The 25229-nt window shown below is 39.6% G+C and overlaps 1 protein-coding gene across 2 annotated transcripts in view; it reads left to right on the forward strand.

The window, feature by feature from the left end:
- The window catches only part of VMP1 (vacuole membrane protein 1), a 68810-nt gene that overhangs the window by 8280 nt on the left and 35301 nt on the right, over positions 1-25229 (forward strand). The window contains exons 3-7 of one of the 2 annotated variants that reach the window (XM_059829208.1): positions 505-606; positions 2839-2974; positions 5410-5500; positions 7694-7804; positions 20680-20847. In XM_059829208.1, the coding sequence (XP_059685191.1) occupies positions 531-606; positions 2839-2974; positions 5410-5500; positions 7694-7804; positions 20680-20847 (582 nt within the window). In that variant the 5' untranslated portion in view covers positions 505-530. Of the gene's footprint in view, positions 1-504; positions 607-2838; positions 2975-3029; positions 3034-5409; positions 5501-7693; positions 7805-20679; positions 20848-25229 lie in introns of those variants that run through there. The other variant, XM_059829209.1, reaches the window with a different exon arrangement.

Raw genomic sequence — 25229 nt, forward strand, 5'->3', positions numbered from 1 at the left:
AACATGAAATGCAGTGTTCTGTATCTTAGTTACCATATTGAGGGCTATTTTTTTAGGCTGTGTGTTTTTTGAGGTCTACTTGCATACTAACTACCTGGAAGCTTAGTGCCAGAATAGATGCTTTCTAATATGAGAATCAAATCTTAAGCACCCCTCTCTCAGGATTGAACTGAGGTTTGTGTGAAGCTCTGCTGTTTCTGGAGCCCAAACAGTGGGTTGATTAGTAGAAGAGATTGTTTAACAAGCTTTTGTTCAGTTGTTAGAAGTGCAGGAGTTTTGTCATTTAAGTGAAAAATTTAGATTGATGTAGGTGGAAATGTTTTAATCTTTGTCATTGCGGGAATTGAATCACTTTCTCCTTTTTAATGGTGTAATGCAGGGTAACTGTGATTTGGACTTGAAGAACTGCTGGATGCTTCCCTGTATCCTTTGACAATGAAGTAAATGGAGTCTTCATAAGCAGAAACGGAGACATTGTGCTTTTTGGTTTTTTTCTACTATTAGATCCCCACACGTGACTGATCTATGAAATGGCAGAGAATGGAACAGATTGTGACCAGAGACGCATAGGAATGATCAAAGAACAGCACAATGGAAACTTTACAGGTAGGTGGAAAATGACTTAATGTTCTCAGCTGGTCAGCTTGGTGTGTAAAATGGCCAGCACAATACTGAAAAGGAATTTATGTTGGTGCACTTTATGTCCAGATAATGCAAAGGGCCTCAATGTCTAAATCAATCTTGGAAACTTCAGTCACCTTTAAATCTGAAGTCCGGAGGATTTATGTATCGTAAAGCCACAGAATAGTTTTATGCTGTGTATTTCCTTTCAGTTTTCTCTTATACTCTTTTCTCCCTCCAGAGTTCTTATTCTGTAGTTGATATGCATGTGAGCCCTGTAGAGCTGACTTGGGTACCAAGAGGGGCTGCAACAGGTCTGAGCTAAAAAACTAAACTAGCTGGCAAATATGTGGCTGTAGAAGTTGGGCTGCACAGCCCCACCCTTTGGCACTGAAAAGTTAGTACTTGGTGATAAAAATCTGTTTTACTCTGGGAGAAATCCAGTTTAGTCTCCCAATTTCTAGCTTTTCTGTTGACATTTGGCTTCACTATAATTTATCAGTTTCAATGATAAATTACTAACAAAACAGTTAACTACTTCATCTCCTGCCTCACGTCTGTTTTTCCTACTGGTATATCTGAAGTAGGCTTGGGTTAATGTTTAGGACTCATGAAAAATAACCTGAGAACATTTCATGAAGAGCCTTGTGTCACTGAATTATCTGTGCTGTGTAGTATAGCATAGAAATGATAATAATTTTAGTTTGTTTCCTGTCAGCTTTGAATGTGCCAGTTCCATATTTAATTAAGTTTTGTAACTGAGTGATTTCTTAAGTTGTATGCAGTCTTACACCATTGTCTTTTATGATCCTTACTAAAAACAAGGTCGTAAAAAACAAGGTTGAAGCATTTTTATTAGACATATTAAGTGGAAATATAGCAAATAGAAATTCTTGAAGCAATGTTATCCAGTATTCGCCATTGCAGGATTTCTGTTAGTTCATCTAAAGCAACTGATGCTTACAGCTAAGGAATACAAAATTACATGGGCTATGTGACTAACGAGGTATGCAATTTCTATGTAAATATTAGCATCTGATATGGCAGCATGTTTCAGTTACTGGAATAAGACTGAAATAATACATCTTGGGTTACAATATAGTAGGGAATCAGATTAGATTAATATTTTAAATGTAACAGCTTTTTACAAATTTAATATTTATGAATATTATTGCAATGCTTTAAACGCATACAAAACAGAATACACGTTTTGACTTTATGTAGTAAGTGGTGTTTAAACAAGTTTGGTGTCTGTTTGGATACAAGATTTACTTTTGTGTATTTTTTCCATTGTTTTGTGATGTTGTTATTTTTTCCCCTCTTACTTCAGAATTAATTTTCTTTAAAATTGTAAAAATTATTACCGCTCATTAGCTTGACGACCTTTGAACAAGCCATTCTCAGCCAAAAAATAGCCAGGGTTTTTATTAACCTTGACTGTATTGTAAGCTCAAAATAACACATTTATTAGAAGACTCTTTCTTCTATACTTGTATGGTAGTGTACAGTGACTGGTATTTCAGTACTGTCGAGCTCTGCATTATAGCCAAATCACTGCAGTTAAAAGCAACCAAATGTATAGTGTCAGTCCAGCGAAGGACTGTGGTATAAAAGCAGGCCCTTTTCATGGAAGCACTTCCTGTCTGCTGGGCTCATTTTGGAGAAGCTGAACAGCGTGGCACGGCTTACTGTAGCCTGAGGACCCTGTCTGGGAGGGTAGGTGCTATTATCCAGTTACACAGTGACTGAAGTGTATGAAGAGCACACGTAATTCAATCTAGTTCGATTGGAGAAGTCTGAGAATAGCTTTGGAAGAGAACCAAAGTGAAATGTGGTCTCTGTAGTGGGTGATAGAGTCGCATTTTGACCTGATGTATTAGCTGGTTTGTAACTAATAGTGCAGTACTTTGCATAAAGGCTGATAGATATGCCAGACTTTTTGCGCCCTGGGACGATTAGATTCTTGAATGGTTGTCAGCTACATGGAGGAAAAAAGACACCTTATTTCCTTTGCTGGAGGTCACCTGATTTCTGACGTCCGTAGAGCAAATGCTTTGTGATGAGTGGAAAAGATGACTGGGGGCCCACATTAACTTCCTAACAAAGCAAAAACAAAACAAAACAAAAAAAACCCAAAAAACCCAGTGTATTTTTGGGTGGGATGGAATCTGAACTGTCAGCCAGTGCTTTTACATTTCTGTTGCTTTTCATTTGCAGACTCCTCTTTGTTGAGTGAACGGAAGCGAAGGGACCGAGAAGAGAGGTTGAATATTGTACTGTGGAAACAACCGCTCGTTACCTTGCAGTATTTTTTCCTGGAAACCCTAATAAACTTGAAGGAATGGACCATAAAGTAAAGATCATTTCTTTAACTTCTACTAAGCATTCTGGGGAAACCTATGCTTTGATTCAGTAGGTCATTCTGACATTTCACTTTCCCTGATGATTCACAACTTTAAAATTCTTCTTTCAGAAAACATTTATTTTTGTACCTTAAAGGTGGCTACTGGAACATACCACACTTCTAGCTGTGTACTCAAACCTTCTGCCTAAATTACATAAGTGTAAATACAGTAAGGTGTCAATGGAAGAAAATTGCAAACTTCCTTTCTGAAGAGTTGAATATTCCAGTTTGAAGGAGTGGGACAGTGATTTGGGATCCTTAAGGAAGAGATATTGTACTTCTGAGTGCAGTGTTAAGTACTGATCTATTAATGTATGTGTTAGTATTGCTGAATGATCTTCAAATAGCTCAGCTAGGGCAGGGTTCAGGATTACGTGGAACTTGCAGTGATGTTTATGATGCTGCGAAGAGGACTTTGCTTGTAAGCTGCATGGTCCCTTTCACAGCAGGAAATGATTTATTAAAGCACTTTCTCTAAACATTATTTACACACTGGATAAAATGGGCTTTTATTCCAGTTAGAGAGTTTGTGAGTAGCAGTCCTAACATCCTCCACTAATGCTGAAATGCATAGCTATTTCTTAATGCACTAGGCTTGAGAGGGTCTGGAGTGCCAAAAGGCGAATGTGAGTAAAATTGGCAACTGAAAAAGCCAAGAGTGGCAGCCATGCTAGTGCTTGTGTTGGAAACTGGAATCTCTTGTGTTTGGGATTGAGTTTACAGTCATTTTCCCAGTCAGAAGGTAGGATCTAATATCACCTTGGGTGATCCTAGCTGTTGGACTGCTCCTTTGTGGGGTGAGCCGAGATTGGTGATAATGGGCTATGTTTCTTGACCCTTCTGGGCTAGGTTCAAGGTGCTGACACGTAAGATCCATTGAGAGGAACTTATGTTTTTCATTTGGATCTTCTGAAATGATTTGTATGAAAAATACCAGGTTTACATAGTGTAGTCTTAATCCCCTTTTACACCCCCACTGCCCGCCCCCCCCCCCCCCCCCCCAAATACTAACCCCGAAACTTACTTACTTTACTATGTGCATTCTTTCAACTATCATTGGGAATTGTTTCTTTGAGAATTGTTTTATCGGATCTTACGTTAGCCATTTCTGACAACCTCCATCCAAGCATTTATTTAAACCCAGCAGAAATAACATTTAAGGTCTTATTTTAAGCTATTACCTGGCTTCCTAGATATCAAATTCTGTTACAGGTAGCACTTGCATTCTCTGTTCTGCAGCACGTCTATGTTGTCTAGCACTAGCTTGACAATATCTTTACAGAAAATGACACTGACTATTATAAGCTATTAAGTTGAGACCTTAGATTGTCATCATTTAAAATCACTGTTTACTCAAGTGGAACACAGGATATCATTAGTAGTCAATCACTTGACAGTCCAATTCTCATACTAATATAAAGCAGCACAAATTATTTTAAAATTGAAGAAAAGTTAGAGTGACTTTTTTCAGCTTGCTTAATATGAAACATTTGTGACTATTTTGCTGTATTACATATCGTACATTTCTATCTTTTTCTGTCTGTCTAAATAGATAAGTTATGTTCATAGTTTGCTATTTCATGTCTGAGATTTTTAAGTGATGCTAGCACTTGCTTTTTTATATCATTAGGTGACAATATAATAGTGCTTCCAATAAAATAATAAATGTATTTGCTAATCTACTGTGTGTGGTCACATACACATCAAGCAGAATGTGTATGTAAAACTCAACAGGCTCAAAAGAAATTGGGTATCAAATTACATAGGAAAACACTTTTCTCCCCTTACTGTAGTAGCTTTCTAACATTTCATAATTAGCTGAAATGTATTTATTAAAGTTTGAACTGTTATGAGAGATATTAATTTCAATAGATCAGGGGAAACAAAATAGCATAAAGATTTGTTCCTCTTACTGTTACTGTGGTTCTACCCACCAGCACACAGTTTGAAATTAGCACTTTTGTATTCCACCCACAGCTCATCCCTTGCCCAGGGCCAGCGCAGTGCCTGCTTTGCACTTTGCTTAACAGTGGATGTTGTTGATGGTCCTGTGTGTGAGACTGTCTTGGCTGCAGAAGCTGAATGTTTGCTTTCAGATTGTTTGTTTTCAGACAGTTACTTTGTTTTTCTTTATTAAAAAAAAAAAAAATACACATGTGGCTGAACTTTGATCTCACTTCACAGTGAAGTAGAGATTTTTCCATAAAGAAAAAAGGCTCCCCAGATATTTTCTTGGGAGGTTTGTGCTTTTATAATAGCAAACTTTTCAGCTGCCATTGTCCTCACTGACTACATCCACGCAGACCCAGTCTACAGGGATAACTAAGTTACCTTGAAATGCATGCTAAATTATGAAAAACCCTAATTGCCATTTGTCTTTTAAGATTGTGGCATCGACGAAGTATCTTGGTGTCTTTTTTACTGATGCTTGCAGTGCTTACAACTACGTATTACATTGAAGGAACACATCAACAGGTACGAGGTTTTCAAGTTACTTTCCTTAGTAACTAATAGTTCCTGTCCCTGTCTAAAGTAGATGTACTGGGAATTGAATGGGGTCTTCATGAAATTGCAATATATCTTTTGAACTCCTACTCGCTAAGGATATTTGTTTCTCATGTCATGACTCCTCTCTGTTGCGTGTGGATGAGTTGCGTTTTAGAGATGGGGAACGATCAGCTGTATCGTTTGATCTATTCCGTTGCATCTGTAGGTGTTCCACTTCTCATCTGTTCCTGAATAAGCACACCTCTGATGCCGCAGCACTCCTTCACATCTGCTGTTAACAAGCTTTTAATAGTGGTGTGAGCTCTTGAGATACAATGTTAAACTGAGTCATGATAGAACTTCGTGGGCCCCGAGAAATGTTTCTTCTTCTGCTATGCAAGGGTGTCCTGACCCCTATCCCACGCTAGGATAGGCATGTATCTAGACATAAAATAGTTTCATCGTTCAAATCTGGTTCTGCGATGTTTCTTATATCCCCATTGTTTTAAAATGGTTGTTTTAAAAACTTGTTTGTGCTTTGGAGTACATGAAGACTGATGCTTTTGCAGCACTTGAAGCCATTGCTTAAGCATAAGGTGATGGTGTTGTCTACACCTTTCCCCTCCTCATTTCTCCTTGAGTTTCAGATTCTCCCCGAGGGCAGACAGCCCTTTTAAACCCTGCAGAACGTTTTCTTGTGCAACTGAATCATCTTACTGCTCTGACTCTGAAATCAGCAGGTTCTCAGTTTCAGAGAACTAGCTTACATCCATACTGCTGTGGTGTGTCACTGGCTGCCTGAGGGACACGCGGGTCTGGAACAGAAGTCCTGGCTTCCCAGGATGGGTCTTGAAATGCAGTGAAATGAGTCGCTTCAGCTCATTGCACGCTCGCTTAATCCCGTGCTTGAGACCTAAGCACTTGGACACAGAGCAAGTTGGTAGATGGTAAATTGGTAGCCCGTTCCTGATGGACAAATGCCTGCTTCATTAAAAGCCACCCTGGTCAGTGGCCTCATCAGCGTGAAGACCAGAGCGCGATGCACTCAACATTTGCCACTAGATGGCTCTTACAAAGGGGTGTTGAGGCGCATGGCCCCTGAGCTGGCTGCTGGGCCTCCGCTGCGCCAAGGCTTGGCAGAGCAGCGCTGCTCAAGAGGTTCCCTCGAGCCTGCCGGGAACAAACCCGTGCCTCTGGGACTGGCGAGGGGAGAGTGACCTGCAGGGTCCAGCCTGTGCTTGGACCCCTCCATCCTGGGGGGTCTCAGTCATGTGTGCCAGCGGTTATCTGTCCATTCCCCTTCTTCCAGAGCTTCTTCCCTGAAGTCCGTGTCCTGCTAGCGCCTCTACCTATCTCTGTGTACCATCTATGTGTACTTCAATATGAGCCACTTTTTTTCAAAAGCATACTTGAAATGGCAAAGTACACTTGTGGATTTCACTTGCTGTTTTCAGGGCTTTTTTACACCCTGGTAGGTTGAAGCCTGGTTAAGACTGGTAAACTTCATCTTGGTGCTGTTGGTCCATGGATGGTATAAAATGGCATCTCTTCCTGGGGCTGTGGTACAGACAAACTGATGGCCTGGCTCATCCTCTTAGTATTGCTCTCGTGGCAGTGAGAGGGAGATGCTGCTTCCCCGTTCCTCCAGTGTACCCAGCTGGACTTTTTATGTCCAGAATTTGCTGTGACCTTCCCATATCCCCTTATGTGTGCAACGCACAACCAACGTTTCAATTTTTTCTTAAAAGTAACAAACCCGGTTACTCAGTGGTCCAAGACAAAATGTTTGTTCAACAGAGTAACTGAGAGGGCAGCTAATTCTACTCCTTTATTTAATCTGTTCAGGCAGTTCCCTGAGCTGTCTGTTCACTGCTTGAGCTCCAGTAGACACTGTCTAGGGCTTGCTGCTGACTGCTCACACCTAGTATGCCTGTTCTGGATTTCAGCCCCCTACTATTTTTCATCTGTCTCCTTGGCAACTTGCTGATTCTAAGGCCTGTGCACTGTTTCCTGTACATGTCTGTGCTGTAATTGTAATAAATTGCACATAGAAGTACCTAGGATTCTATTTCAGTTATGGTAATCTAGATAACTCTCTGCATTAGTTTGTAGCTTCAACTTTCTGCCCTAGGAGACATCACCGTTCTCTATTTTTTCTCTTTTGTGACTTGTCTTTTTCAGTATGTGCGGTATATGGAGAAAAAGTTCTTCTGGTGTGCCTACTGGGTAGGATTAGGCATTCTGTCCTCTGTTGGACTTGGAACAGGGCTTCACACCTTTCTGCTCTATTTGGTAAGCATATTTCCATACTGTGTTCTTTCTGAATTGAGTATTTTAATTGTTGCATATATTTTGAAATCTGTGAATAAAGAATATTCCGTAAGTCCTAAATGTTAAGTACTTCTGAAAGAAAATAAATACTTAGTGTAATGCATCTGTGCTCTGGTGAATGTGATCCATATTCTATACAGTATAACTTTGTTTTGTAGTTTGTATGCTATATGTGTGTTGAACTGTAGATATTAGCCTGCTGTTAATCCTCACTTTCAAACGACGTGTCAAAATCTACAAGCTCTAATTTCCTAATTTAAATGAAACATTTTCTAGTGTGTGCAGCTCAAATGTTTCCATTTAAAATTTTTCAGCATACCCTTAGTAGCTTAAAATCATAATTTTTCTAGCTGAAACCGCTGAAATAGGCAGTTATTTTAAAGTTCAGTCTGTATTAACTTTGCTTTGAAAGTAATAGCACGAAAAAGGTTTGTCTACAAAGATAAAATAATATCTGTTGTTCTGAAAAATTATATGATGTTGTTTATCTCAACTTAGCTAGGAAAGTTAGGGAAATGTTTGGATGTGTTTTGCTTTTGGCCATTGGATTAGTTCCTTGTTTATGAAACCACTGTCCTGGATTTAAGAAAAGGATTCATGGCCACAAAATAATTAAAACCAGTTTATGCAACAAATGTCATCTTGTATTTGGAACAATTACAGATGTTTACTTTCAGAACTGCTTTAATCATTAACAATAACACAGAAAACACTACAAGAAACAAGAAACTCATGCTTTTCCACAGAGCAGGGCAATGCCTGCTGGATCGAGTGGCATCTGTATGGGCTGCATCTGCAGTAGTCTTAGACTTGCTCTTAGTGTAGCTTTTCTCCTAAAGACTGTGGAGGCAGAAGGTACGGGAGAAAGGAAACTGCTGCTAAACAGAAACAAATTTATGCATGCACAGCCTTCTAGGCAAAAATATTGCTGTCAGTCCAAATGGTTAGAAATGGAAATGCAGTAAAGTCGATGAACAATGTCTAAACATTTTTATGTAACACTGGATAGTGCTTAGACAGCAGTGAATTGACAATGTACAGATCTTTCTGACTTGCAGAGGTGATGCTGTTAATAGCCTAGGGACAGTAAGACACGTGGGCTGGACATAGGGAGAATCAATCAAAATCAGCAGTCCTGAACCAAGGTGCTCTCTCTCACTGGAGAGGCAAACCAGCATCGAGTGATGCATGAGGTGTGGAGTAAAGCTCACAAACTTGGCTCACTTTGGGTTCTCTGCCAGCCTATAGTGGGAGTGAAAATGCAGCAGGAGGGGATCACCAGCTATTCAGCAGGACAGAGAGAGGAAAGGAAAGGAAAGCGATTCCAAGTTTGCTGCAGAAATCAGTTGGTCATGATTTAAATCAGCAAGCAGGAAACAGTTTAAATGATGGATTTTAATCTTGTTCTGCTTTATATATATTTTCTTAGGCTATCAACCAGTGAGAGTCAACTCAAGGTTTCCTCTAACCAAAGATTTCATGTATTTAGACATTCTCTTTGAAGCAGTTCGGAGGGCTTATCATAGAGTTCCTATTCTTAATTTTTACACCTGTTGTGTCAGAAATCTAGTAAACAAGAAATGTTATGCACCATTTCTAAACTGTATTTGAAAGTGGGGAGTGTTTCTTTGCTGTACATTGATCTGACACAGGGTAGCAAGAGTGCTGTCATTTTATACCCTAGGCCATTCCAAGATGATTTTGTCACAAAAAGAAGTCTTCATAAGACAGCACCACTTTTTTCCTAAAAGAAGGCAGAATGAATTGACCTTTCTTTTACTCTGTATTTAAAAATCCAACTGATTAAATAGTTGTAAATTACTTTACTAGAAAACAAATTAAATCTTATAACGTATCATTGAAGTTTTCCTGTGGGGTATGTGAACCTAGTGGATATATTTTGGGCCATGACCTGAGCTGACATTAAAGTAATGTATATACAAAATATAACTTCTCTGTTGGCTTATCAATATAATTTACGGTGGGTGTATCCAAAGATTACAGGGAGATGCATCACTTAGGAAAAGAAATTTAGTTTAATATTGTTAGCGAAGGTATTTATTTGGAATGTTAGAGGCAAGGTTTCACATAACTTTGCTGGGAGGGGAAAACCAGACAAAATAGATTGCACTGAATAATTAGAAGTTATAGAATGGTTATAGAATAAAACTAATAAAACTATACCATCAACATCTAATATGTAACAATACGTGAGAAATACTTGTTTGCTTTAGATATGTAAGGCAGATAAGCATGTTTCTGTTACATTGAGAGACTTCCATAAAGGCAGTGAGTGTAAGAAGAAAGAAGCAAAGATTCATTTTCCTCTTTTCTCCTGTGGAAGCTTTAGTGGTTAGCACGGACTGTAAATTGAGGACAATTGCACTTTCTCAGCACTGAGCGCTTGTCTGAACCCCAAATGGTTGCTCATTTGGTGGCCTGTATCTGGCTTTGCAGCCACTAGATGGCAGTGGGAGTGTAAAAACACCAGTTCATTGCCCTAACTGTGTTGCCATTTTAAGTACCTGAACTGTTAATAGTCTTGTCAACACAGCTATATCAGCAGTATCTATATGCAATACGCTATCAGTATAGTAATGCACTCCTTAATATCTCCTCGGTTTGAGCCTACACCTTGTGTGAAAGGGAATGTGGAGTACTAACTCAAGACTGTTTGTAAAACTTTCAAGGGTAAATTATTTCAGAATAGTATTCTGAAGTTAACCCATCTGGAAACAATGCAATTACGAGGTCTAGCTTTCAAAACTAATTTGCTTTGTTATTTGTGCAGCAGTTGCCTCTAAAAGTAGAAATGCAGTAGGTTAAGCGGGGAACATGCTATATTAACTTTTACTTTGCTGTATATCTACTTTTCACGTTCCATGTACTTTAATTACATTTCTTCATTATGGTAAAACTTATTCTTCTATTGATTCAAAGAAATGAAAAGTTACAAAATGGCAAATCCTCTTTTGCTTTAGTGCTTGGATTTGCTGGCAATAGAGAATAGACTCAGTAAGTGTTTTAAAATTGCTTATAATTAATTGCTCATTTTAAATCTGTATGTACAATGAGATTGTTGGGAATGCAATTACATGCTTGGAGAACAATGCTCTTGGGCCCACCCGTGTGCTGCTGAGCTCTTGTTGATGCTTGCAGCATTGTCTCTGCCATTAAGGGCCAAGGGGTAGGAATTGATGGCATGTAGGCACCTGTTCAGACAGTGTGCCTGAACTTCTTCAGCTGTGACACAGGTGCATCTTTTTAAATATAGCCCTCCATTTACTGCATACAACTATTTTCATATCAAACTGTTCATAAGTGCAGCCTGTTAGCTGGGAAAATCATAGAAGTAGTTATGCAACAGATGTAGTCTACGGATGACTCTGGATGTTTGCTTTCCCTGGCCTGGTTAGCTGTTTTTCCAGTGTTGAAAACTGTCATTTGTCTGGATTCTTCAGAGCATCTCTCACCAGCTGCTTTTTGGAGTGGCATGAATCTAAGTGCCAGGAGAGGTCCTGGGGTTTGCTGAGAAGAAAGTGCTTGGAAACAGTTTGCTTAAAGTAGATTTTACAATCTAAAGCAGTCTGAGTTTTGGGGGGAAGTTACTGCCCCTGGTTAGTATCAGTTCACATCTGATTTGGATTTTGTTGGTCACCAGCACATTCCTGCTGCAGACATCTCTGTTTAAGAGGGAGAGGTCAATGTAGTTAGTTTGATAATAGGCTTTTTATTGCTCTTTTGTGATTCAAGAACTTTCTGTATATTATAAAGGGTCTGAACATTGCTGCATTGGTTCCTAGTTTAATGCTGCGTCCTCAGTTGTAGCCAGCAGTAAATGTAAAATTTGACATGGCTTTTTGGGAACTGATTCTCGTGCTGCAAATTGGCACTGAGCTAAGGGCTGGCACAGAGCAGATCTTCAACGCAGAAATAGGGAAGCAGGCCACTCTTCCAAGAATCCTTTTTATTCTGACGCTTTCAAAACAAGTCTGCTGGCTTATTTTCCCAAAGTCCATTAAAGGTTTTTCACAATTCTTTAAAAACGACACTTTAAAAATAGTAATCATGATGTGGTTCTGTAGGAAATAAAACTATTATGATTAACGACTCTAAATACTGTTTTTAGCAGCACACAGTTTTTATTCTTAGTCCTGAGATGCCTTCTCTTCTATTGGTGGTATATTAAAATATAAATGGCATGAATCGCATGATTACCAAAAGAAGATGACTGAGGGTAACTCGTCAGGAATTTCTTGCATTTGTACGTCTTGGAGAGGTCTGTTTGCTGCTACGAAATGAAATGAATGAGCTGCCGGAGGGCAGCGGGCTCCGGCGGAGCGGGGGACGCTAGGTGGAGTGCTCGGTTGGGACCGCGCTGCCACTGCCATCTTCACGCAACGCTCTGCCTCGTGATTTGGTTTCAGTTCAACTCTGGCAACTGGATTGCAAAAGATGTGGCCGAGGCAAACAAAATCAGCTTTGAATTAATGCCTATCAAACAGTCTTGGATGATAAATGTCCCTTCTGTGTATGGTCTGTTACAATCTGTAATGCTGGGGGATGAATGGAAGCGAATTCCCTACAGGTCAGAAGTGCAGAGCAAGCTTTGGCTGTTTGTGTTTGTGTGTTTGTTTCTTAAATAAGGATCTCTGCTTGCTTGCTGGTAGAGCCAAGTGGAGCAACTGCTGAAAAGGTTTTCACTGGTGGCCGGGTTGTGGACTAGCACAAACAGGAAACGTGAGGTACAATAGGAATGTTTTGCGTGCGGAGGTCGCTCAAGAGTTCAAATTTTTTCAAAACTGTAATATGTGGGTTTGTCACTTAATTCTTACTGGGGTGTTCTGTAGCAGAGTGGAAGAGAGCCTGGCAATAATTTCAGGCCATGGAAAAGAACAGAAAACTGCCTTTAAAGAGAAGTGAGTTGAAAAGACAGTGTCCTTATTGACAGTGCTGGCTTTAGAGAGCCAGTTTGAGTTTATCTGGGCTCGAGGGTTCAATGTCTCCCTTTTGTTCTGAATTGGTTCCAGGGTTTGGCTTTGGCGAGGGGTCACATTCTGACCTTCTGAAAGTGTGGTAGTTTGCAGCTGAAATGAGTTGTAATTTGGCCGTATCTGAACTGCTTTAGGTTAGAATCTGAAGATTTAAAATCCAGACACCTTGTGCAATTATAAGCCCATTAGCTTTTTTAAAAAAAAGTTATTGCTGTAAATAATATTAAAAAAACAAAACAAAGCCACAAATAAAAAACCTTTTCCTGAAACTTTTTACTGAAAACTTCTTAAAATCAGACTTAGCTCCTTTTAGTTATCTGGTTCCAGGAGCTGAGTTTGTAAGGAGACTCATGATAAAGTTACTAAAGTGCTTTTAAAAAGAAAAGCTCACAAAACGGGGTTTACTCCATTTTTATGAATTAGACAGAATAATTTGGAAATCCACAGAACTTACTCTCATATTTTTTCTCCGTTTATTTAATTGTAACTTTAATACAGGAGTATTTTCATAGTGATTGTCAGCTTCAGGAGTAGTTCTACTCTTTCCGTGTGGATCGTTCAAAACTAGTGTGAGTAACCCAGAAAACTATGGGTTCTATGTGTAAAGGAAAAAGCGAGAAACAAAAGCTGAGCTGCCTCAGCCAGGTGGGAGGGTGCAGCAGTGCTCCCCTTCCCAGCGCTGAATTATTTTTGTTAAGTGAGGTGTTCATTTTCAGTCCACACTGTTCTTCAATTCACATGTCAACTTGCAAGCCTAAAACAAATGATATAAAAAACGGTTCTGTCTAATATCTGTGCTCAGATTACTGCTATTAACTTGTTAAGGTAGTTGAAAGAAAAATACATGGTGGGTGCAGAAGACAGAAATTAATTCCAAAGTAAGTGGAAATGGATCCTGTTTGTGCGAGGGTTGTTTGTGACTCTTACTCTCTCATTTGTTTCCTTCATGTCTTTAAACCTACTTCCTCCAGCTGTCCTAAGCTTTTTACAATGAACTGAAACATCCTGGAATACTTGAATCAACATATAACTTTAAAAAAAAAAAAAAAAATCACTTTTGCTAGCCATCTCTTGACAGGAACTCCTGCTTACAGCCCACCCGGGCTCTGTTCTGCTTGAAACTGCAGCACTGATATTAATAATGCACTGATGAACTGGAAGGGTCCAATGAATTAAACTGGACACTGCTGCCAGATTAGTTGTGTAACCTGGGTGTTTCTTAAATCTTTTGGTGGCTTGCTTGCATTTAAAAAATCTGAGATTAAAAATGGTATTTTCAAGGAGAAAAATGTTCATTTGGAGTCTTATTCCCTCTGAGTGCTCCCACTGTTGTTGTAGGTGTCAGATACCAATAGATACCTGCAGAGAATAAAACCAGCACCTCTGGTTTAGATTATGCTGTGGAAGAACAATCCCTTCAGCTGCTGCGGCTCTGCCTATGAGTTTGTGAACTGAGCCCCAAGCCCCCAGTCTGGTGCGTTAACAGGAGTTGAAATTGGTGGTGGTTTTAAGTTCTGCTGGGTATAAGCCTGGCAACTGCCGAGCAGACACTGCTGGTCCCGCTGTCCTGCTCCGAGGGTGGTAACCTCTGGCGTAGGGGCTGGCGAACAGCTGGAAGCAATAACCTCCTGTGTTGCCCCACTGTGAATTGCTGGACCTCATGAGTCAGAGCCCGAAATGGTGTGACTGTGAGTTCCATATATGGCCTCCAGTGCTGCTGAAAGTGGTGTACGTCAGAGTCTGGAAGGTTTATCTAAAGCTGGAACTGTGGCAGTAAACAGCTAATATGAAGCGCCTCCATCTGTGCAGAATTAGCTACCTTACTTTGACTTTTCAGAAGTCCGCAAAATATTGATGTCATATTAATAGTTAAGCTATATTGAGCATCTCGGACAGCCGTAGTGATTTGAACTTGCACCAAGCTGAGGAGTTAGTAAGATGATCGGTACAACGTTTTCTTCCTTTTGAAGGTTGATGGACTTTACCTTTTAGATGCTGACGCCTTGTTTTCATTATCTGCTCCAGACTTCCTTGTCACTGGTTCTGTGTCTCATAACTCTGCTGGGAGGTCACGTTATGCTTTCTCCTCATTTGCTCCCTTGGAGTCTCTGCTCTTTCTTTTTTTTTTTTTTTTTAATGCACAGCCTGAACTTCATACTTGTCATGTCACTGCTTCCTTGAAGGGGCTGGAAATAATGGTAACAGTGCAAGACGACCTCTAATTGGAGACGTTAAAGCCAATCATCACTACTAGTATCAATTTGAATAGATTCTGTGATTTATTCTTCAGAAATAACAAGTGGGTGGCCAGGGAAGGGCAAGGAGAGAATGCTGACAGATTATTTTTTGTCTTCTGTCAGCACCAGAGCATAAACTTGGATTCTTCCAATTATGCCTTTCCCTGACATGAGTCTGTTTGCTCCTATAGAAAGTAGCGTGGGCACAGCCTTACAAAACGTCTGCTTTTCATGTTACTCCACAAAGTAGCAACGTGGCCCTGTTCTGCATGCAGTGGTACCGCATGCCTGCTCCCTTGGTGGTTCTTGTTCAGTCATATTCAGAGCTTGTGGCTCATGGTTTGGAATTTCCATCAGCTCTGCGCTGTGGGGCAAGGCTTGACTGAAGTGGGAATAGAAACTTGCTGATGGACACATGACTGTAAAATTAATACATCGCTTGAAACGCTGTGGCGGTCTGCTAAAACTAGCCCTGACTACTTGATGGATGTTTGTGTCACTTGAGGATGCTCTAGGTACGGGATCCTTCTTCATTCTGAGCCCCATTTTACAGCCAGCACTGCATACCAGACATTATATAAAATCACAAGACGTTTTAATCTTGTAACACAGACAGACGAGATTGACGCATTTACTAGCCACCTCCAGATCAAGCTTTTCCCTCTTAATCACAGACCAGTTTTCTTTGTGGGTAGTTGTCCACTGCTCTTGAAGATAAAAAAGATGCTGTAACTCGGTGTTACTTTCTTGAGAGGTGTAATGACTTCATAGATAAGTATGAGATGAGTCGCAGCCTGGGGCAACGCTTGCAGGATGTTTCCCATGAGAAGCAAGCTTTTGTTTTTCGAATTTATCTTAATCAAATATAGCATGACATGTTTCCCCCCTGTGGAAGGGTTGAGTCTCGAACCCAGTATGAAAAGCAGTGTATCCATGGAGGAAAACAGATTTTTAGTGCATTAAGTTCAGCAATGAGTTCACTCTAATATTTTTCTTGCTGGCAGACATATCACTTTTCTTTGTGAAATGTTTCTAAATTAGAGACAGTCTAAAATTTTATCCCCCCTAAAAATAAAAGGTTAAAATTAGATGTAGTTGTTGTTCTGCTTGTGTCACTTCAGCAGGGTGGCTGGTCTGTGAAGGGGCATGTGAGAAACCAACGTCTGATATGGAGTTTGTTCGCAGCTTTAATTGTGTTCACAGTCTAGGTGCACAGAATGATTAATAACCTGCAAATACGATTCAGTTTTAATTGGATATTCAGTCATTTTTCCTTATGGTAAAGACTTTTCTGTTTTAAGTATTACACATATGAGCATGCTTTTAAGGATTTTGACTTCTTGAAACTTTTTTCATGTGCCTGCTGTCTCTTTCTACTCACTGATGAATTTCTGAGCATAACTTACATATAAAAAGATATGCTTCCTAGAGATTTCATAATACAGCATTTAAAGTAACTTATTTCTATGGATTAGCAATGTCTATTCTAACTTGGGTGCCTTCAATCACTGAACTAAAACTTCTCTGAAGGCCTGGGAGTTCAAGAGTTCGAGGTTACCTTGTATGAGACATTGGGGTTGTGTAGCTAGGGATTTCCAAACTCCCCTAAATTACTGTTGCTAACAAATAGATTTATGTTGAGTTGATCTTGATGACCAGATCTTGTCTTGTTTGATTTGTAAATTGTATGGATATTTCTAACAAATCGCATTCCAGCCTAACCACAGGCTCCTTCTGGTCGTCAGTAGTGGCAAGCAAATGTTTCTCACCCGAGTCAGCAGAATGTTTCTCCGTTTCTTCTCTGTTAGCCCTTGTTAGTGCCTCCTGCAATTTAAAAAAAAAAAAAAAAAATCCCTGGAAGAGGGTGAGGGAGAGACAGTTGGTGTTCAGGATCTTACATGCCTTGAATTTCAGTGACTCTTCCTGGTTTGGCAAGCAGCGTGTCTACTAAATTGCCTGGGTTTAGTATTTGTTGTCTGGTATGAGAGGTTTGCAAATGCCCTTTTCAAAGGTAGAGCTGCAGTTAGAGGCAAAGAGGGGCTATCTCGGAGGTTTTCCTAAAGTGTTGAAATAGACTGAGCTATTGCAGAGAGGCAAAACACTCCGAGTATTTACTGCGGCCGCATGCAGAGAAGGAGGAGGAGAGGGTGGAGGAGGTATTATTTGTGAAGAGGATTAAAAAATTGTATGAGAATTAATCCTTCTGGCACAGGGAGGAGTATAAAGAAAACAAGAACACGTCTGAGTGTATATTGACTGGGATTTTCCAAAGGTGGCACCTAAAGCTCATTTGAAGTTGGTTGCCTGTTCCATTCAGAGTTAAACCATCACTATTGCTAAATATAAAGCAAAATGGCACCTCTCTTATGAAACGTCCAGCGACCCTCCCACCCCCACTGCAACCATGGTCCTGTTTAGCCAACCATTGTTTTGAGGTGCTTGGTAACCACGGCTTTGTGGAAGTATAATGCTCTATGTAAGCTTTCAGGGCTGAGCTAGAACAAAAGCAGATGTCAGGGATGTTGCGTGCAGCCTGCCAAGCTGCGAGACGTTGTCCATTGGACTAGCAGGGCAGCTGGGCTCTGCTGCCAGAGGAGGACACAGGATTGTTCTGCTTTCCTTTGGCTCACTCTGAGTTCCAGTACTCCACACTTCATCACTCTAAATGAACCGTTTATGCTTTATTTCTTACTCCAGTTAAAATGTGGCTTCTGTGGGTTCCATAACTGCAACTTTTTTCCATTATAGAATTGTTTACATTACAGTGGAAGAATTATGTTCAATTGGCATAGTCTTCAGGTGGCTCGTTGGACGTTTACAGCTGCTTTGTGAAATGCCTTTTTTTCCATTGGCTACTTCTTGTAAAATTTTTCCTTTTGCAGACATTTGTTGAGACTGGGAGAGCTCTCTTAATGGGAGGCAATGTTTTGAGACCATTAAGCCATTTCAAGGATGGCAACTCTGTTGAGCTAAGCTGCTCGTGGCAAGAAGCTCCTGCAGCAGCCTCCTGCTAGGCATTTTGTCATTGCTTGCTCTCCTGAGATTGTACGGTCGTCTTTACACACCTTGTGTGCAGTTTGAGAAGAGATACTGGTAATGCTATCACTGAAACCTTGCAAGGGGTTGGGGGCCTCTCTGTAGTAGTGATTAAATTTGTCTCTTACTATTATAAAACTGAAACTAACAGTCTCCCATCACAGCTGGCTGTAGTTACACTGTAGTGTGGCATGTCTTCCAAATTTTGTGGAACTGAAAATCATACTTCTTGATTCACACACCGTATCTCACTGCCTTGGCAACGACCTTACCTTTACTCTCAAGGGAACATAGGAAATGGTCATTTACAACTCAAGTACGTGGGGATTTCTTCCATGCAAATTTGCTATTCAAGAGAATTTTATTGCAGATTTCTGAAGGTGAAAACCATTAATTTAAGGAAGACGACTTGAGACCTTTTTTGTCCCAAGGTGGCTGTCAGACTGGGGAGGGGCGAGCAGGGTATGGGATTAAATTCCCGAAGTTTCAGAGTACGGTGGAGAAAGAGGTTCCCAGGTTTGCCATAAATGTACTTTACAATTCTAGGAAAGTTTCAACTCTCTTTTTGCATCTGTCCTGGATGAGTTAAATTAAAATAGAGCTATGTTATTTGTTTAGATATGAAGCTGCTGGGGACAGGGATGATCTTGCTACAAGTACCAAAAAGTTGTCCATTGCCATTGGGGCCTACAGAAAATGTGGATAGTATATGTTATTAGTCATTTGTTCATTCATCCGTTCTTTGTTCTCCGTGCCATATCAAAATCACTCTTGTGTATCAACTTCTCAATCTCCTCTTTTTCAGTTTTACTTCAATGAACCTTTTGTCTTTTTTTGCGAGAGAGGCTGTTCCTCATTTATCATCTCGGGAGGCTGCATCTATCTATTTGTATACTCCAGAGTATGTCAAAGCACTTTGAATTAGTCTCCTGGAAAGTAACAAGGAATAAATAAAAGCACTTCCTTGGTATCAGAGCAGCGTGTCTTTTACCAATTGCATGCCAGAGAATGGTTTTATTTCAAATTGTTTACATATGACAACAGTAGTCACAACTGTCATACAGAAAAATATAACTGGTATTTTTTCAACATTCTTATTTCACTGCCATTAAGAATTTACAGTATTGATGTAATGGCGTAAGTCCAGTGCTCTGGTCTCTTCAGTGGGACCTGAAATGTTGACGTGAGTGAACCCAACTAAAAATCTTCTTCCCAGCAAGTCTAGAAAAAGCAATAGAGTTTCACCTTTTGTGTGAGACCTGTTGGGGAATTTCACCCTTTAATGTGCAAATGAAGCCTGCAGGGTCTTCTGAATGTATCTCTGGCTCCTGCATTTCAAAATGGGCTTTGGAAGCCTTGTGCAGGGGAATGGCAGTGCTGAGGTCTATCACACTTTCCCTGATTATTCTGTAATAAATTTAGCTTTGATTTGGGTGGGGGGTATCAGGCTCCCATATTGACCTAATAAAACATGACTCGTTTAAAGGAAAAAACGTAGAAGAAAATTGTTGACAATGTTTCCCAACATGACTTCAAAACCCATCAAATAATTAATAGCAGAAGTTAAGGTTTGTGTAATTTGTTCTGCACGTAAAGAAAACTTTAAAAGTTATTTAAATCTGTGACTTTATGAAAAGACCTTCTCGTACTTTTTTTTTTTTCTTCCCTGTTCCCTGGAGAGTGTTTCCCCTGACCTCTTGCTAAGTGATTTCTTTTTTAGCTACAATCTCTAGTGTTCAGGCCATAGACTATTTGAATTGCTTCTCACTTCTTTTGTATTAAAATAATGGCTATTCTTTCCGATTTAAGTATGTAGCAGTTCAATTCTTGAATAGATTTTTATGCTAGTTTTATTAGGAGGTCTGTCCAAAAACATCTTTTAATTTAAGATGGAGACTAGAAGTAATTCAATTATATGGCATTTAAATAATGTTGAAGTTTTGAATTATATTTCAAACCATTTTTAGCAAACAGCAGTAAGATCACTTTCTGGTATGCACAGAAAAACTGACACAAATTAAGCAACTGATTTTTGGAAAAAGATCCAAAAGTTAAGAAAGTCCTCTGTAAGATGTCGTAAAGTCCCAGTCATTTAAAAAAAAAAAATTAACATAGAATTTAAATGCCTCCCTCCTCTAAGAGCAGCAGTAGGGAAAACACCTGCTCTAATAAAGCTGTAAGCCATAAATACCTTAAGGAGAACATTTTGAAGTCTTGAAAATTTTCCTGTTTTCTAAGAAGTAAGGATTCTTATTTCTCCTTGGCAGCCTCATACTACTGTACAATGGCATGGCAAAAGCTGAAAGGCTCCTTAATGTTTTTAGTGGATCACAAGAAGGATTTTTTTTTTTTTGAAAGAGCATTAATAGCTCAACCTTGGACTTCAGATGGTCTAAAAAAAAAAAAAAAAAGCCCCAACACTTTACATGTGTAATATTATTAATGTCCAAAGTGAGAAACACGGAGTTTTAGCCTGGACTCCTTGCATCAAGGACAAATGTGGGGTTTTAATTTTAACTTTTATTATAACTAACACAGAATGCATTTGAAATTACTTGTGTTTTTTCAGGGTCCACACATAGCATCAGTTACTCTTGCTGCATATGAATGTAACTCAGTTAATTTTCCTGAGCCTCCCTACCCGGATCAAATAATCTGCCCTGATGAGGAGACGACTGAAGGATCCATCTCTCTATGGGCTATCATCTCAAAAGTCAGGCTGGAGGCCTGCATGTGGGTAAGGTTTGGTTTATAAAACTTAAGCAATTTCAATTTATGCACTTAATTTCTATGTCCAGCAATACACAAAAATTCCTGAACTAACAAAATAATGATGGCTTACGCTGCCAACAGTAACATGTATATTTGCAATGTGAATAGATGCCTTCCTGATCAACCTCCTAGCCCTGGATAATTTTAATGTCCTTTAAAGAGAAGTAATAGGATATTGCTGGGCTGTCTTGTATCAGCTGCAGCGTTGACTACTTTTCTAAATGCTAGCAGAAAAAGCTCATGTACTTCAAAGCTCTTGATGTAAAAGGTAAGTTTCAGAAAGCGTATCTGCATCCCAAATGACCTTGCAGCTGTCAGGTCTTACACTATGAGCAGTTAAGCAATAAATAATTGCAAAAATTTTGAGCTGGTAACTTGAGTGAAGTTGCAGTTACTCATATGAAGGACTCGGGCCCTAATATCACAGCTGAAATGTTTTTCTGGGTTGCATCAATGGATTGGATTAAATAAGAGAGTGTTACGTTGCACGTTTTTATTTTATTTCTGTTTCTCTGCCTGTTTCCATCATGACAAACTTTTCACTTAAAACAGGAAAAGCAGGTTAGCTTTTAAGTGAATCAGGGTCTTAGGAAACGCTGTCATTGGAACTTCCTTTCCGTTTTCCTTTTTTTTTTTTCCCCCTTCTCTGCAGCTTTTTATAGAAGTTTGATTTTTGGAGGATTTTGGTTGGCTAAGATGTTTTTTTCATTACGTGTAGATTATTTTGAATTGCAGTTTACACAGATGCATCTGCTGTGAACTGCATGCCAAATTAACTTTATTTTACTACAGACTTCCTGATCTAGCTGATGATTTAATTGTTAAATTCTTGGTTGTCCAATTCAAATGTAGAGAGAGGAAATTCTGAAAATGAATTGGTATCTGATGTTTGCCCTTGTATTCCTTCTAATGATATGGAAAGATATATTAAGGCAACTTTGGTCACTACAGCTTTTAAAATTATCAGCAGCTGTGTTACTTACAAAAATTCCGGTTAGGTGGTACTCATTAGAGACTAATGTGTAGCAGTACCAAAGTCAAAATAGTAACAGAGCAAGTGGACTTACAACACTCTCAAGAAGCAAAGTACATCTTAAATTTCACTCTTTCTAACGAGAGGACAGAATTGCCTCAAAGCTTGATAAGGAGCTAAACATACAAGGACTTATAAGACCATAAATACAAGATTTCTTTTTATTTTCTTCCTCGTCTCCCTCTGCTTAAGTTTGTTTCATGGAGACTAGAGTAATAAAAATGGCATTTAATTCTGTTTCTAGGGTTGCAAAATAAAAATGTTGCTCAGGGTAAACATCCATTGCTTAATCTTCAGCGTGTAAAATAACTGAGCTATGATGAGAATTAAGTAGTTCAGAAATGAGTTAATAGAGTTGCAAGAATTGAAAGCTTGTACCCCTCTGAGCAGCCCCGAGGGAGAACAAACGGTACCTTCAGTCTCTCGTGTTAGCTGCCTTTCTTGGTTCAGGCTAGGAGAAGGACAAGGGAATAGGACCAAGCCAGAACGTTTGTATCCCACTCTTTTCCACCCCCTTTCTTTCTTTCTTCTCGCCTTCAGATTCACTGTCAGCTACCTTTTCACTGAACTCTGTCTCCACTAGATTTCCCCTTGGGAGCATCCTCTGTCTACCAGTGGTGTCTAGTGTAATGTTATGCTTTCTTGGAATGTTTCATGAGTACATAAACATTGCTCGCTAATTTCCTGTAAGCCAAATCAAGTTGGCAATTGCTGCTGCTTCTTCCAGTATGTTTCTTTTGTCCTAATTCCAGTTCACTTTTTATGGAAGCTGTTGAAGAAACTTATTTTTGATTCTGTCACTCTCAAACCAAATGTCCACTTAACAGGAAAGTAACAGCAACTTCCAGAAAGTGAAAAGGCTGATTTTTGCAAATCAAAACCTTAGTAAAAAAGAAAAAAAAACCAAACCATTAATTTTCTGCTTTTAAACTGAAATGAAGAATATTGTTTAATTCCTAATCTGGGTATGATTGAATGAGCTCACAAAATCTTTTTTTTAATGGAACAAGCAACTTGTAATTAGAAATAAAATCTGAAGTTATGATAAATATTGGATAAATGCAAAAAAAAAAGGAATTATTGGGTGTATACAGATGTGCTCCTAATGCAGCACATGGAGCCCTGTGAGGAATAGGTATAACAACACCAACAGCCTATTTCCTTTAGACTTGTAAAGTGAAATTGTTGAAAGGCTCCAAAGTGAAATCTGGCCAATCTCCTTGATTATTTGGAGGGAGACAGGAGGGTGGTAGCAATATAAGTTTTCATGTGAAATGTTGAAAGCAGGTCGGTCCCAGTGGGGACTTTGCAGACCTCTGACTATAAAGCTACCCAGACTAAGTATCCTGCAAGGTTTGAATGCGGGGATTTATCTGCACAAGGGATTTGATTCAGATCACAAAAACATCAGTGGCTGTTTCAGCCAACTTAAACCAGGTACGGGTTTTTCCAGAGATTAAAATCATTACTAGTCCCCTGCATGTCAGTGATAGCCATTTTTGCTGATAATGAGTGTTACGAGGATTAAATATCACTGTATCTAAGGAATTATTAGGTGAAATGAAAATGATGCTTTTTTCACTCACTATAAAAGTTGGCTCCACCAGTCCTGGCCTGCAGAAGGACTCTCAAAAACAGTCTGCTAGGTGTATGCCAGTTTTCACAGCCTTCTATCCCACAGGGACAAGGAATTCAATAGTGCCCTACGTTTTTAATGTGTTACAGCTTTTTTTGTTTTTTACAAGAAATAAGGGGAAAGAATAAAAATGTTTAATTGCTCAGGATTAGCAGAACAGGCGGCCTGTGTCCTGACCAGGATAAAATCTGTTTCAAAGACTCTTTCTAGTGGAGTAATTTCCCAGTTTCCTTTTCTGAATGTATTTGTGTAAAAGAATTTTGATTAGCATTTGCCTTTCCAATTTGTTGTTAGTCCAAGGAATCTCCATGTAAAACTGGCATTCAAAGTTAAATGGTGAAAATGGACAGCTAATGTTACAAAAAGCAGTTAAATAGTTACTGGTTTGGATCCCTTAATTGCTGCTGTGCTTTTTTTTTTTTCAATGCACTTAAGGAACCTATCTCCAGCAGACATGAAATCATATGATTTTTGTTGCACTTCTGAAATGTTTTGTAATAATGAGCATGTGACTTATCCAATTTAAAGAAAGTTCATGTCCAGTACACGCATGCAAACCTCTTCTTCAGTTAACAAAATGAAGCCAAAGCAAATTGGCAGAGCCTGGAGAAGCAATGTGACTTTTGGTTCTTGCATCACCCTCAGAACCTAACCTCAAGTTAATTTTTCTGAAACGTCGTTGCTACTGTTTTCAGGCTTATCTTCCCTTGTGCCAGAAATAGGCAGATTAATGAAGTTCAGCTTGTTGCGCTCATGTAAATTTTTCTTCTGTGGAAAACAAGGGCATAAACATACGAGGCTGTGCACTTCATAGGCTTAAACTGAGAATTTAACAGTTGGGGTAACTGCAGAGAGCAGCGGTATTTAAAACCACAACCTGTTGATTTGGAATATCCACAGCAGCTGGAATTCTCCCTTGCTTGCAGCTGCATATAGAGCAGGAACAAAGGAAATTGAAAAGCTTTCACATTGCTTCAAAGGAATAGAAAAGCATTTGTTACTCGCTACTGACCCTAAGAGAGAAAAGCCATCTGCATGGAGCTAAGTTTTAGCACTTTTCCAGTGTGGTGCCCAACTATTGTGCTATTACCTGTCCTATATTTAAACCCTTCTGAGTTTAGTCCAAGTTCCTGTTTCATTAGCCTCTGTTTATCCATATGTTCAATCTTGGCTGTCTCTCTTTTCTTGTCTTTTTTCCTTGGTTAAGCTAAAGTTGCATTTACCCACAAGATTGAAATGAGTCATTTGATGTCCTGAGAAAACAAATATAATTTTCCTGTGGTGAGAAAGTAACCATGCTTTCATCTCGTGTTCTCTTGGCTTTCTTCATTCCATCTAAAGGAGAGAGAAAACTCCAGATCGAGCTTTGCTTAACCTTATTTTCCTTGCTCATAGCTGTAGTAAAACTCGAGCCTGTTTTCTAACAAACGCTTGCACAAAGTCTCATGACTGAACAAGTAAACTACATGACAGCACCGGGGAGGAGTTCCCAGATTATTCTGAAGGTCGCTCAGGAGCAAGGGCTGTCACATGCCGGCAAATGTGTCTGGCATCATGTGGTGGGGTGAGATGGCAGCCCTGTGCTGAGTCAGGGATCGTGTCGGAGAGCAGGGCCCCCAGCCTGGCCGGCTCTCCGCCTGCAGAGCAGTGACAAGCTACAGCCTCCCCACCGCGCCAG

This window comes from Gavia stellata, chromosome 25 (assembly GCF_030936135.1).
Source record: "Gavia stellata isolate bGavSte3 chromosome 25, bGavSte3.hap2, whole genome shotgun sequence".
In the NCBI taxonomy this organism is placed as follows: domain Eukaryota; kingdom Metazoa; phylum Chordata; class Aves; order Gaviiformes; family Gaviidae; genus Gavia; species Gavia stellata.